We start from the raw sequence: 14,511 nt of genomic DNA on the forward strand, positions 1-14,511 counted from the left end.
CGTGGTGCCGCGAGCCACGGTGTGTGCGAGTGGTGCAAAGAATGAGGCACGTGGAGCAGAGGAGGAGCAGAGGCGTCCGCGCACAGAGCGATGGGCCGAGCGAGGCGAGCTCGGGCGCGACGCGACGGAGCGAGCAAGCGCGGCGAACGAGCAGAGAGCGGCGGCGGCGAACGGAGCAGAGAGCCGGCGGCGACGATCACAGTCAATCGGGAACACGACGGGGGCGATGGTCCCAGAGAGAATCGATGTGTTTTCTGACCGCGCCCCCGTCGTAATTTCTGGTGGATCGGTCGCCGGGGCCGACGGCGAGCTGATATCGTGATGGCGGAAGGCGGAGATGGACGACGGAGACGGAGGTCGGGGAAGATCGCTGTTTGAAATTCAAACCGGAAGTCCTATTTCGAAGCGTTATCTGTGTGTCTGGACTTTTTTGCAAAAAATACTTTGTACTGCTGCTCCGACACTTTCCGCGGGACGGAGGGAGTATAAAATTGTCAACAATGATTTGATACTAAGGACGAAGTCGAGTTTTAGATGTTTCTTCAACTATTTTTGAAAACGAATCCCGCACTCTTAAACCTAAAAGACACCGTTTTAAAAAAGAATGTCGCACAGCCGTCAACTTCCTAGTTTTCCTTAAACGCCCCTCCCTTTCCGCGTCTTCCCCATTTCCGGCCATCTCGCTTCCCGATCACATCGCCAAGTCGAAAAATTAGGGGAGACAGAAGAGAGGAAATTTTTCGAAACCCAAACCCTAGTGCTCGCGTAGAGCGCCATGAAGATCCCGTTCGTGACCAAGTGGTCGCACCGATCGAACGAGCCCGCGGGGCCGTCAAATTCGGCCGTGGCTTCAGGCCAGCAGCAGGAGCAGCATCTCCCTCCGCTGCCGTCTCCGTCGGGGTCGTCGGCGCCGGCTGCGGCCCCATCTCCTTCGCTGCCCGTGGCGACAACAGAGGCGGCAGGGGATGAGTTTATTTTGCAGGAGGAGGAGTATCAGATGCAGCTGGCGTTAGCGCTATCGGCGTCGGCGTCAGGAGGCGATGGCGCGGGCGATCCCGACGGGGAGCAGATCAGGAAGGCGAAGCTGATGAGCCTCGGGAGGGGCGACCCGGTCGACACCGGTGATCCTGGTGATGGAGACACCGCGGAGTCGCTTTCTCGCCGCTACAGGGTTAGACTATCCAAAACCTTTTAATTCGCTGAGTATTGTCCCTGGTGGATAAAATCATTACTGTGGCTAGAAATGCTCTATGTTGTTTCGTATTGGATATATTGTCTTGTGGATGCATAGCACCAAGGTCATGTTAGATTAGATCATTAAGGATTAGAAGGTAGAGTTCAGCTATATCACAACTGTAACACTTCGATTGATTCCCACACGTGAAGTAGAGCAGTGATGAGTATATATGAATTATTCTTTTATACATAGAAAGAAAGTACGATAGCAGATTTACTTGGTTGAATTGCTGACATTCATTTGAGCAGACACTTGCAGTTGCACAATGATTGAATGCACACATCGGGGAAAACAAATACACGATGCTTGCAATTACATAAACATGCAGTAGAGGCAAACCAGCAGGCATACTATTTTGTCCATGCTTCCTTGAGTAAATCGGTTAAGAGTATCTTGTGACTCATTTTTTACTGACCTGTCAGAAAATTATTTGGTTTTATTCTCCTTCTATCACCCATGAGGAGCACAGTAAGCCAAAGTGATATTATCATATAGAAAGCACCAAAGTATAGTGGCTCACCTCTATAGAAGATGCTTTGCAAACCACTAGGCAATAGTTCGGGTTATCTTACAATCAGGATATCTTCTTTGCCAATTAATTGCTCATAGGATATTTGCTGAGTGGGTTTTTTTTTTTTTCTACTCTGATTTCTGTATGCGTTGCTCTATCTGTTCCTAACTTTAGTTCGTATTTTGTTCAGGACTATAACTTTCTTGATTACAATGAGAAAGTAATTGATGGATTCTACGACATATTTGGCATCTCTGTGGAATCGTCTGGGCTGGGAAAGATACCATCACTGGCAGAACTTCAGAGTAGCATTGGGGATCTTGGATATGAAGTAATTGTTGTCGACCATAAATTTGATACTGCCTTACAGGAGATGAAGGAGGTAGCGGAGTGCTGCTTGTTGGGCTGTCCTGAGATTACAGTATTGGTGCGACGGATAGCTGAAGTTGTTGCAGACCATATGGGTGGTCCAGTGATAGATGCAAATGAAATGATCACTAGGTGGTTGAGCAAAAGCATTGAGCAGAGAACATCACATCAGACAAGTCTTCTGCACATTGGGAGCATAGAGATAGGCTTGTCGCGCCATCGTGCCTTACTTTTCAAGGTCATCTCTCTCTCTCTCTCTCTCTCTCTCTTGTGTTGCTTTTCCCAGAGATGTATGGAATGGGAGCGACTAATTCTCCATTTGCTGCCTCGCTACAATGTGATAGAAATTTAACAAAAATACATATGTTATCCAACAAACAAGCTGAAACAGATCTTTAGCATTATATATTTCTATTTATAAGCAATTTAATTATGATATTGGTCATTATGTTGAAAGTTGTTGGTATATTCGAATCTTAGGAACACTTTATTTTCCTCACCTTCTACCATGTTGTTTCCTTTGAATAATCTTAGTTATTCTGCCAGTAAGACTGCAAGAGTGCATTCGAGCGTGAGACTGTCCCATGAATGACTACAATGTCTACCGTTATTTAGAGGGAAGTGCACCATAAGCTCTTATTTAGTTCAATTAGAGATAAGATAACACCTGGGATTAATCTTAATTGGTATTACTTAGCAACAACGTGCTGAATCGTTTAGCTTACATTGGCAATCATAGTTTTAAAGACCAGACCATGCTGACGGTTCAACCGGGAAAAACCAGAACCGGGGCCTCCTCCGGTTTGTTAAGTGCACTGGACCGCCCGCGCTTGTGAACCGTTGAAAACCGCCCAAACTGGACTGACGTTTTGGGGAAAACCGGACAAATAGACCGGCGGACCAACCGGTGGAGGCCCTTCAGGAGCGAAAAATATATTGGCAGAGGACAGGAATCGAATCTGTGACCTCCCACTCCGCGGTCAAGTGGCTGAACTGGGATAGCCAGTTGGTCCACTAGTTGTTTGTGTCATAATAGTACACATATGAGATATGTGTAAATTATTTTTAGCTTTTTCAACTGATTATTTTTTTTTCTCTAGTGCTCTATCTTTAATAAACCGGCAACTGAACTGGATGAACCGGTGGTCCAACCAGTGAACCGTGAACCGAGTACCTCATAGGTTCAGTCACCGGTCTGGTTTTTAAACTATGCTGTCAATGTGCCATTGCCCTGTAATCAATTATTTGCCACCAAGTCAGTTCTTGATGCATCCACACACTTGTACAATTTTAGAGACATAAATATGCAATATACCGCAAGCTCAGGGACCTATACATGCAATGTGCAAGCTCAGGGACCTAAATGATATGTTCATGCTTGTTTAGACCTGTGATGCATTTTACCTTTCGTAGTTCATGCTTGTTTAGACCTGTGATCATGGTTTTTGGGTCGCCGTATAGTCGCTGTATAGTCGCCGTATAGTCGCCGAGTCGGCGCGGCATGGTTGGGTCGCGCAAGCGACTTGACTCACGGGGCGAGTCGCGCGACTTGCTGGCTCGCCGGCGATTATACAGCGACTATACAGCAGCGGCTGATAGTCGCCGGTCGCTTCTGCCTCGGGATTTCAGAGAGAAAGAAAAGTAAAGGCAAAGGAAGGGGAGAGGTCGGGAGGAGAGGTCGGGAGGAGAGGCTCGAGCTGCCGCCGCTCCTGGCCGGCGGCGCAGAGGAAAGAGATGGCCGGCGGCGGCGCTGCTCCTCGCCAGCGGTGTAGAGGAAGGAGAGGCGAGAGGCTCGACGGCTGAGTGTAGGAGTCTGGCGGCTGAGGCTGGGTGTGGGAGGATTCACGTATAGGGTTAGGTTTAGTGAATGGGTGAGGTTGGGAGAGGCTAGCTGGGCCGTGTTGGGCCTGGCCTGGCTGACGGGCCAACTGTATTCGCTTGTTCTCTTCTTTGCTTGTGCTTTGCTAGTCTGTATCTCTGCTTATTACTCATATTCTAAGCCATGGCGACTTGGGGTGACTATACGAGCTGAGTCGTCGACTCAAGTCGGCAAGTCACTAGTCGCAGCCTTGGCGACTTGACTTGACTCGGCGACTCAAAAATCATGCCTGTGATGCATTTCACCTTTCGTAGTTTCTTCTGTAAATAAGTTTGGAATCATATTGATGGTTTGAAGCATAATTATGAAGAGACTTAGGTTTGCTTATAAATGATTTGAAGATTAGATAGCCAAACATGGTGAAGTAACATATGATTTGTTTGCAGAATTGTGAACTCCTTTCCACATGGTTTGACATTTAGCAACTGATCATGGAGCATACTCTCCTGTCTTACATTCATGTGTTGATGCAGATTCTTGCTGATAGTGTTGGTATCCCATGTAAGCTGGTTAAAGGGAGTCACTACACTGGTCTTGAAGATGATGCGATTAACATAATAAAGATGGACAACAGAAGGTATTTACATATTTAATCAGGAATTTTGAAATAGTTCATAGAACTAGATATTTAGTGTCAAGATTATGCATGAACCATTCTCTCATTATTGTGAACAGTAAGCTTTATTTTATTTTCCAGTCGCATCTGCTGATTTGTTGTCTGTATTTCAATTTTATCTGTAGGGAATTTTTGGTTGATGTTATGGCTGCTCCAGGGACTCTCATTCCAGCAGACGTTTTTAATTCAAGGGGTACTTCATTCAACTCTAGTCAGGTATTGGGTCAGAGTCAGGTGGCAAAGTCAGCAAGTAACATAAAAAATGACCCAGTTGCATTACAGTCTGAGCATAAACACAACCAAGGGCATATGTTTGCCAATAGTAATCGAATATCAGATAATCAGTCAGGCTGTGAGAATACAGTGACTGCTGGAAGTAGTGCTAGTGAATCTGGAACATTGGCCCCTCAGACACGATTAGGTCAAACATTAACTTTTACTGGTGCGCCTTCAAAGCAGAAAAATAATTTGCAATTGATTCCAGAATCTCATGAAACTGAAGAGTCCCAAAAACTATTTGTGGAGTTTGATCCTTTCAATGCTACCGAATCTGGTAGAAGTTCATTGGCATTCAAAGGACTAAACAATAATAGAAACAATCAATTCCAAAAGCGTAGAGAAAATGGTGTCCCAGCAGCATCTGGAAGATCTCAACAGCCATTGGTGATGAAAAACTGGTCTGCTTGCAATGACATCTCCAATAACAAGCAATACAATATTGCTGATGGGTCAGTTTCTCGGAGAAATGCCAATGACAATGTTGCATCCTCATCTCAGTTGGCGTTGTCAACTTCAAAGCATTACAATTCCAATGCTAGAGAGCTAAACGATAGGGTGGTGTACGCAGCACCTGCTCGTAATTATAACAATACGATAGTTGGTACCTCAGCTATGCCCAGAGCATCGACTACAGAGCACATTGACAGATCATATGCTCCACCTGCTCTCTATTATGGCAAGATGCTCGGTACCTCTTCTGCCAATGCAGCTTCTACATCTGGAATTGGGAAGGTTGAGGAAAAGGAACCTTGTGATGATCTGGGAAAATATCCCATCTATTCTGCATTTGATGGTCAACTTTCTAGCAGTGCGCAAGGATCTGTTCCCAAAGGGGGCGAGCACAAGGAAAACTGTGGCAGTCATGACCACAAAAGATTTCATCCTGATCCAAGAAAGCCCCTTCTTGACAGATTCATGGACACACGAAAACAGAATACAGAATGTGTTTCTCCATCCCATGTTGGATCAAGCACAGTTGACATGGTGTTGGATGAAGTGTCTGAATGCGAAATCCTCTGGGAAGATCTTGTAATCGATGAAAGGATTGGCATAGGTATATATATAAATAGTTTTTGATCTATCCTCTAGCTGTCCTTTCACTTATTGAATTGAACATTGGTTGCAGGGTCGCTTGCCATATAGGTTGAAAAGAAATTTGCAGATAGCATCATTACTAAAACATACTCTAAATTCACTGTCAAATCAGAATCATGTATAATCTTTGTATCTGCTGTGCAATATGAGCCATTTTGTTCCTATGCTATATTTTTTTTGTGACTAAATGAGTCTTCAATTTTAGGTTCATATGGAGAAGTCTACCATGCTGATTGGAATGGAACTGTAAGTAGTTTTGTCGTTTAACTTTGGGAGCTTATATTATGAGCTTAGGCATCAACCTCATTTATATTCACTGTGAACTCATAACTGACACATAACATAAAGTTAACATGTCAAATGAAGGTCTGTGGTTGCTATTTATTCTGATTGGATTTGCTCATTATGGTAATGTATTGACGTTTTCTAATATACAGGAAGTAGCTGTAAAGAAGTTCTTGGATCAAGAGTTTTATGGTGATGCTTTGGATGAATTTCGTTGCGAAGTAGGTTAAAGATGATGCTTTTGTACTGAGAACTGTCCTATAACTTCAATCTGTACCATCATTCCAGATCTCCAGCTCACTGTTGCCTAAAGCCTTTGCTAATCGTAATGTATTTTTTCTTTTATTAGGTGAGGATTATGCGTCGGCTCCGTCATCCAAATATTGTTCTCTTTATGGGTGCCGTAACACGTCCTCCACACTTGTCTATCGTATCAGAATATCTTCCAAGGTATAGAAAGTTGTGTTTGTGTATGAACTCGGACATAACTTGTGTTGGGTACTGGTGCAACACTACAATGCACATTCAAATTTTTGAACGAGACAATGCTGAATATGATACACATAATAAATGCAATAAGAAAATGTCTTATGAGTGAAAATGACTAGTCAGATAGAACACATTGTGTGTGTGTGGTGATAAATAAATGCTGAGAAGAAAATATCATTGTGTTTTACATGCACAGTTGCACAGCACACCCAACAATTTTACATCATACTGTGGGCTATATAAATGTACTCAAATTATCATTAACAAAGTTCTGTTATGCGCTACCTCACTTTCACGATACGTGAGCTGAAATTTTCATATGTAAGCAATATTTTTTCCAGAAAGTGTCTTTGGCACATGAGCACCAGTGCTCCCGGTTTTTTAAAAATAAATTCAAAAACATATTTTGGGACTCAGAAAAATATGAAATTAAATACACACATGCATATACCCATTTCTAAGGTACAGTAGAAATTTCAGGGAAAGATATATTTTATTTTCAGCTATACGAAAAATACAAATTTCCGACAAAAAAGTGAGTTTTCAAACCTATGCATGCAGCCACAAATTTGCTTTTTTTCCTGTAGCTCAAATACAACAAATTGTTCCCAAAATTTTGTACGAGTATTCAGAGCATGTATATGTATTCATTTAATAAATTTCATAATTTTTTGGAACACATAATACAATTTTAAAAACCAGGAGCACTGGTGCTATGGTGCACCAAATCTGGGCATTGGTAGGTTTGATAGGGGAGATTAGGAATGTGCCAAGCATTTTGAGAGAGATCTTGTGGGTAAGAGGAGTGTCAAATATTGTGAAACAAATAGTTTATAAGTTGAACCTATTATCATGATTCCATTCGGCACTTCAGTTTTTTGGTCGGTGATGGATTGAACTGTTCCTCTTTCAACACTGAAAATTATGTATCTGTTATTTCGTTCAGGGGAAGCTTATATCAGATTATTCATCGCCCTAATTGCCAAATTGATGAGAAGCGCAGGATTAAAATGGCCCTTGATGTGGTAATACTGAAACTTGGATATTATACTTTCATGCTTATTTCCATGTGTATTTCCATATGATTATATTCTATCTGTAGGCCAGAGGAATGAATTGTCTTCATACTAGTGTACCAACAATTGTTCATCGGGATCTAAAATCACCAAACTTGTTGGTTGACGATAATTGGACTGTTAAGGTATCTAGCTGACATCATGAACTCTTAATTCATTTACTGTTTCGGCATAGCTGTTACTATTGGCTAATAAAATACATACACATAGGTCTGATTTTGGACTTTCTCGTTTGAAGCACAGTACATTTTTGTCATCAAAATCCACTGCTGGGACTGTAAGTACTTGGCAGTCAAACCGTCGAATGACTTTTGCATTTTATTGTTACAGGAACATAAACTGACCCTGTATTAAAATTTGTCGTTTTCCTTCTTATACCAGCCTGAGTGGATGGCACCAGAAGTTTTGCGGAACGAGCAATCGAATGAGAAGTAAGTGATTTTCGAGTATCATTTTCAGATGCTCTTATTTGTCAGCTTCACATATTTCATTTAATCAAGTTTAGTCTAGATTAAGTTTCAGTTTCTCCTAAATAAGCTTAAAGTAAAATTTAAAGAGAGTGGGTTGTTCTTTCCTAAATACAAGCTTGACTTGTAGGATAAGCCACTTTTGTCTCATCGGAGCGCTTCCAGTTATACTCTCCTTGGACAAAGCTGTTGCTTATCCATGAGTGGTGTATCGCTTTGTAAGCTGGATCATGAAAGAAGCTAATCTTAGTAGTTTATTTATTTATTTATTGTACAGAGCCTCTGCTGTTCAATCAGTGTTTGCACCTACGATCTGTCATGCAAGGCGGGCACAGGGTATCAATAATGGGTATTCAAGAGAAAAAATACACAGAATCCATCGCTACCTCTTGCTAGCTCCGTTGCTCTCACCTAGCTCGGACTGCTTATGGCGTTGCTGTGTTACCACTGGACATTACGGGAGCAAATCTACCGCTAGTATTGCTGCTATTTGGCCAAAAAGATAGCTAGACTCATTGAGCTATGTGGGCTAAATACTAAGCGATTATTTGTTGGTGTAAAAATGGGTATTCATCTGAATACCCATGAATACACTTGTGCCCGCCTATGCATGCAAGTACGTTGCCGTCTTTCTGGGACATGCTATTTGTAGCTTCACGTCATATGTCCCCAATCTTACTACTCTGTGCTCTATTAATTATTATGTAGGTAGTATGGAATATGAGGTCTATTGCCAAGTTGGATGTGATATTCTGAGATCTGAGTTTAATTACATGTATCATGAAGTGTTATTAGATATATTTTCCCCATCAGTCATATCCTGACATAATGTCATGCCATTGCGAGGCCCTGATATTGAACTAAAAATTCAAAATGTTCTGTGAGATCACTTATTCCCAATTCTCGTTCTAGGTCTTAGACCGTTGGAGCTCTAGCCAGTTGGCCAAGGTGCAGTGTCATGCCTTCGGATGATTTTGCACATGATCTGATGTTTGTGATACATTGCGCTCCACACTCCAGCATACAGAACTATATGACTGGAAAAAAAATCAATTGTGAAGTATCTGTATGGATAAAAACTATTACTCCCTCTGATTCATATTACTTGACACTAGTATGGATGTATCTAGAAGTAAAATATGTCTAGATACATCCGTATTAGTTGCAACTAATATGGATCCGTGTTAGATCTCTGATCTCTATGATTCTGTGAAAACTTCGGTTTAATATCTACAGTGCCTATTATTTCTCTTTGCACACTACAAACAACACATTTGTAATCACACTCATTCTTGAAAGTTTTCCAGGTGTGATATATACAGCTTTGGTGTCATCTTGTGGGAGCTAGCAACACTAAGAAATCCATGGCATGGGATGAACCAAATGCAGGTTGTGGGCGCAGTTGGCTTCCAGGACCGACGGCTCGATATTCCAAAGGAAGTTGATCCTATAGTTGCATCGATCATACGCGATTGCTGGCAGAAGTGAGTTATTTCAGTATAAATGTAATGCTTTTTTAATGTTTATGCGCAAACATAAATGGTTTCTCTATCGCCGTTTTCATTTGTTAGGGATCCAAACTTGCGTCCTTCTTTCATCCAATTAACAAGCTACCTGAAGACGTTGCAAAGGCTAGTAACCCCTTCACATCAGGAGACAGGAAGCAACCATGTACCTTATGAAATATCTTTATACCGGTGAACTGTGCGTGTACCCGAGGGTTGTCATACACCACCAACTGTGAATAAGGAGTAATTATGATTTTGTTGCCATATTTGGGTCTGGTAGTCTGCAAATGCATGGCTTGATTGAGAGCCCTAGTCCCAGTCTAGATAGCATTTCACCCTGCTGTTGCAAGCAAAAGCTTGTCCGTGGAGTTGTAAAGTACAATACAGTATAGGCCGATCTGATGAAAGTCATAAGAGAATCATACCTTTTTTTCTTTCTTGTGGAACTGTGGACTGTGGAATGACAGAGAAGAGGGAAAATTGTATGGATAAATTACTTTAACAAATAGGCTGCAATCTGGAACATTGTGCATTGGGTGGTCAATTCAATATTCTGCCATATTGAAAGAAACTAGTTGAATGCTTGTGTGTTGCTATGGATCATTAACATTTATAACCATAATTTATATATAAATAAAGATATTGATGCGGGCTAAGCCAAGAAAAGAGGGGGTGAGGGTTGAACACGAAGAACACGGTGAACACACGCAACATAACCCCATACAATTCTGATTTACTCTCGATAGTTCCAACCACTATCCAGATAGAATCTCTCGAGGGAAAAACACGAGGTTGAATCCCCCAGAGAAGACCGGTATACGATCAGTAGAGTCACATGTGTGAAAGACTGGCGGTAGAATCACAAGTGTGAAAGATAAATTATATAAGGAGCGTTTTGATACAATAGATTTGGTAATCTAAGGAGGGGGTTCCCCTAATCTCAAAGAGACGGTGGGGTTCCCCTAATCTCAAAGAGACGGTGGAGGCATAAGCCTAGGTTCTCTCAAGTTCAGCTCTTCCCTCATGAAGGGGGGGGGGGGGGGGGGGGGGGGGGGGTGGGAGCCTATATATAGGCATCCACTAAGGAGGGGTAGTTTAGGCATACAAAGGGACAAAAGGTTCAGATTTGATGTTCTTTGTAGTAGGGCGACAGTGTTGTCGTCCTTAGGCGTAGTGGCCGCGCGGCAGTGCCGATGGAGATGGGCGGCAGTGCCGGCCTTCGCGACGCGTCTCCTTCTCCTTGACGATCTCTTGCATGCTTCCACGACCTCGATCTTGAGTCCTCGAGCCTCCATGGTGTCCTCCACTTCCTCCGTACTTGGCGATGTATTTCTATCATGGTCATATGACGGAGGATGAAGTAGCATACCATTCATGAGAGACATTTGTAGGCACGCATAAAGGAGAAGATTCACCTTTGCGTGACATGGCGTTGACGCACATGAGGCGGTGGAGACCGATGGTCGGGCCGCATCATCTCCCCCCACTTGAAAAAGAGTCGTCCTCGACGATAACTCATCATGAACGTGTAGAGGAGGTAGAGGAAAACAACTCTTAAATGTCCCTTCACTAGTCATGAGCCCTATCAATAGCACAAGCAAAGCAAAGCAACGCTCAAAGAGTAACCAAAGTTCAACGGGTTTAGGAAGAGCGCCTAAGTAGAAGGAGGTCACCTTATCGAAGTGCCGATGTGCTCTCACTAAGAGATCTTGTGTAGTAGATGTATGTGGTCGAAACCACGCCTTGGAGCTCATCCACAAGTCACTTTTACCTTCACATAAGAAAGACCAAGCAAGATATTTTTGTACGTGATAGAGGAGCACATCATCAACGACATGTCCATTATTGTTCACAACACCGTTAGCACAACACAAATATATGAAGAATAATGCATGCGCAAGGTCAATGTGTAAGAACTCCATTTGAACATCTTCCAAATGTGAAAACACAAAAACTCCAAATTGTGAGACGACCATGATGTCCATGTCATTTAGAAACTCATTGTCATTATTGCACTCAAGGAGTCGGAAAGAGAAATTGTTCAATATCCTTGAAGCAATACGAGGATAATTTGGCAAAAACACATAAGAGAGAGTGTCCAAAATATCATCCACATGTGTGCGCACAAACCATTGGAAAGAGAAATTGGTCCTCATGTTTGTTACAATACAAAACACATTCTTCAAAAAGTTCACCAAAACAACATTTTCACAATCGTGCGTGCCAACAAACCAAATGACAGAGAAATTGTTCAACTTGTTTGAGGCAACACCAACGGTAAAAATCACATCATCATGCTTGCAAAAGAACCATAAGATAGTGAAATTGTTCGACATGTTCAATGCAAAGCATGAGAAAGGTATTAGAGCCGGGTTCAATCTTGTACTTGTATTATGCTCTCAAGAGATCTTTTGGTCAACTCGTGCTCAATCGAAGTTGCCATTGGAGTTTGGGTACCTACACACATGTTAGAAAACAAGAACAACATGTGTGCATGGTATATGAACACATCATCCATCATGATGTTCCATTTCTTTTGCAAATCACCATTAGCATTAAGCACTTTATCATAGTACACATGGTGGATATGCGGGGTAAACTTAGGAACATGCTCAACATAGGTTAATGCAAAGTCTCCAAAATTTTAGAGAGTTGTGGGGGCAATCTCATTCACAAGCATATTAACATCATTGCGAACCAAGCATTTAAAAGAGAAAGTATTCAACATTTTGGTTGCACTAATGGGAGAATATTGCAAGCATTTTGCACAAAACATGTTCAAAATTTTATCATAGCATGGCATGGTCAAATTATCACAAACAAGTAATTCCACATTCTCAAAATTGTTATCAAGCAAATCATCACATGGGAATGAGAACGAAGCATATGACATAGCAATTGTATCATCAAGATCATGCATGCACTCATAAGTCATCATGTCCATTAGTGGGATCATGGCATCATCAACACCCATATAGGTACCTTTGTAGTCCCTCTCATTTGATGTAGGTGTGTGGAAGTGGTAGGCTCCATGTGGCCTCCATGTTCATCTTCAAGCAATCATGGTATGATATCATCATCTTCATGCACCATGTACATCTTCTCCATGATCGGCGTCTCGTCATCCATGGAACCTAGTGAGACAGAAGAGAAGACACTAGAGGAAGAGGGTAAGTTGTTAGAATGTGAATTGGCCTCCATGGACCTATCAACTACCTCTCTCATCTCACTCGGTGTATCACTCATGTCCTCAAAGTGGTGGCTCTCAATCTCACATATAGTGGATGCACTCATCTCACATATGGCGGTGTCCCTCATCTCTCTGGGAATGACGTCGTCGATGTCCAAGCAACCTAGCAAAGAGGAAGACAACACAAGAGAAGTAGATGTTAATTTGTTAAAATCAAAGTGTCCTCACTCAACTCATGTGGGTTGTCACTTTTGCTCTCAAGGTGTTTGAAGTAGGATTTGCACTCGGCTTTGTCTTGGGGGGGTCATCTTGGCTTATCGAGCATCTAACTCGGCGAAGTATGCTCTCATCTCGGCTTGTTCGTGTGGGGTCATATTGTATAGCTCTCACAAGGAAAGGTGTATATGTATATGGTGGAAGAAAAACTACACAAGTATCCCACATTTTGAGATGGTATCGAAAAAATGGTTCAAGTCAAGAGCAAAGTCAAATTGTACCGGGGTACGCTTACACACACTCAAAGCACACGCAAAAGTCTAAGAACTCTATATGTGGTAGGTATGGAGTGGATACAAATGAAAAAAGACAAAAAGAAAAGTCTATTGTCAAATGTGGGTAAAAACCAAAGTCAAATGTCAAAAGTGGTGATCTATGCCAAGGAAACACGGAAACACACACAACAAGATCAATGGGGTTAGCGCGACCAAGAAAGTGAGAAATTGACAAAATGGTCCTAACGAAGACTATAAGTTCGGTGTCGCGCCAACCCAAGAGAAACCGTAGCTTGGTTTCATATGAGAGAAGCAACAAAATTTGCACAAGATGTCACTCTTCTCTTTTCTCTCTTTGTGCTTAGAAGCTTTCAACTCCTTTGTATCGGTGGACACACACTCTTTTTCTATTTCTATTTCTTTTCTCTTTTTTTTCTATGCTTAGAAGCTTTATTTTTCTCTATATGTCACGTTTTTTTTTCTTTTGTGTATCTTTCTCACCGAGCTTGCTTTGGAGCTTTGCTCAACTCAATGCACACACACAAACCCTCTCATAGTCGTGACAGTTGTGCAATGTTTCGCAACTCTCGGAAAGCCACTCTCAATGGGATAGGTATACAAAGAAAGAAACGGGGCTACAAAGGGTGTGCAAGTTATACCTAGATGAAAATGTTAGGCTGTGTCGAAACACACAACTTGCGATGATCGCACCATCTCGTTCAACGTTCCCCGATCGAGCCATTTACGATGCGGGATCATGGGTCCCGCATGTCATCCTCTATGAACGAAAATTCTTTCTTTTCTTGGATTTTTTGACACCCTAATTTCTGGGTATTTCCTTTTTCTTTTGATCTCGTGCCGCATTGGAAACATTGAGACCGCTGCAGCAAAATGGGACCCACATGTCATCCTCTATGTACAATCAATTTTCTTTTCTTGGAGTTATTTTTGGCACCTGATATTTGGTCACTTGCCTTTTTCTCTCGATCCCGTGCCGCCTCTGAAACATTGAGACCGCT

General features: G+C 42.2%; 1 protein-coding gene across 4 annotated transcripts; it reads left to right on the top strand.

Moving 5' to 3' along the window:
• Nucleotides 1-173: 173 nt before the first annotated feature.
• On the top strand, nt 174-10,382 carry LOC127298072 (serine/threonine-protein kinase EDR1). Of its 4 annotated transcripts, XM_071828824.1 has the most exons (14): nt 174-1,171; nt 1,939-2,355; nt 4,470-4,573; nt 4,738-5,945; nt 6,192-6,232; nt 6,424-6,492; nt 6,621-6,721; nt 7,707-7,785; nt 7,863-7,961; nt 8,012-8,013; nt 8,047-8,113; nt 8,218-8,267; nt 9,611-9,787; nt 9,875-10,382. In XM_071828824.1, the coding sequence occupies exons 1-14, from the start codon at nt 776-778 to the stop codon at nt 10,002-10,004; spliced, it is 2,940 nt and encodes a 979-aa protein (XP_071684925.1). In that variant the 5' UTR covers nt 174-775; the 3' UTR covers nt 10,005-10,382. The 4 variants fall into 4 exon arrangements, 2 of the variants coding, with proteins under 2 accessions (XP_071684925.1, XP_051184013.1); XR_011756600.1 differs by lacking the exons at nt 8,012-8,013; nt 9,875-10,382 and having other exon boundaries at nt 9,603-9,740; XR_011756606.1 differs by lacking the exons at nt 8,012-8,013; nt 9,611-9,787; nt 9,875-10,382 and adding an exon at nt 8,581-9,577.
• The last annotated feature ends 4,129 nt before the right edge of the window (nt 10,383-14,511 follow it).

The sequence above is a fragment of the Lolium perenne genome, chromosome 1, assembly GCF_019359855.2.
Source record: "Lolium perenne isolate Kyuss_39 chromosome 1, Kyuss_2.0, whole genome shotgun sequence".
Lineage (NCBI taxonomy): Eukaryota > Viridiplantae > Streptophyta > Magnoliopsida > Poales > Poaceae > Lolium > Lolium perenne.

Excerpts from the sequence above, each read along its gene's own strand:
- LOC127298072 (XM_071828824.1), top strand. The coding sequence starts at position 776 with ATGAAGATCCCGTTCGTGACCAAGTGGTCGCACCGATCGAACGAGCCC. Across the intron at positions 1,172-1,938 it reads CGCTTTCTCGCCGCTACAGG|GACTATAACTTTCTTGATTA; the intron begins GTTAGACTATCC and ends TATTTTGTTCAG. Across the intron at positions 6,493-6,620 it reads TGGATGAATTTCGTTGCGAA|GTGAGGATTATGCGTCGGCT; the intron begins GTAGGTTAAAGA and ends TTCTTTTATTAG.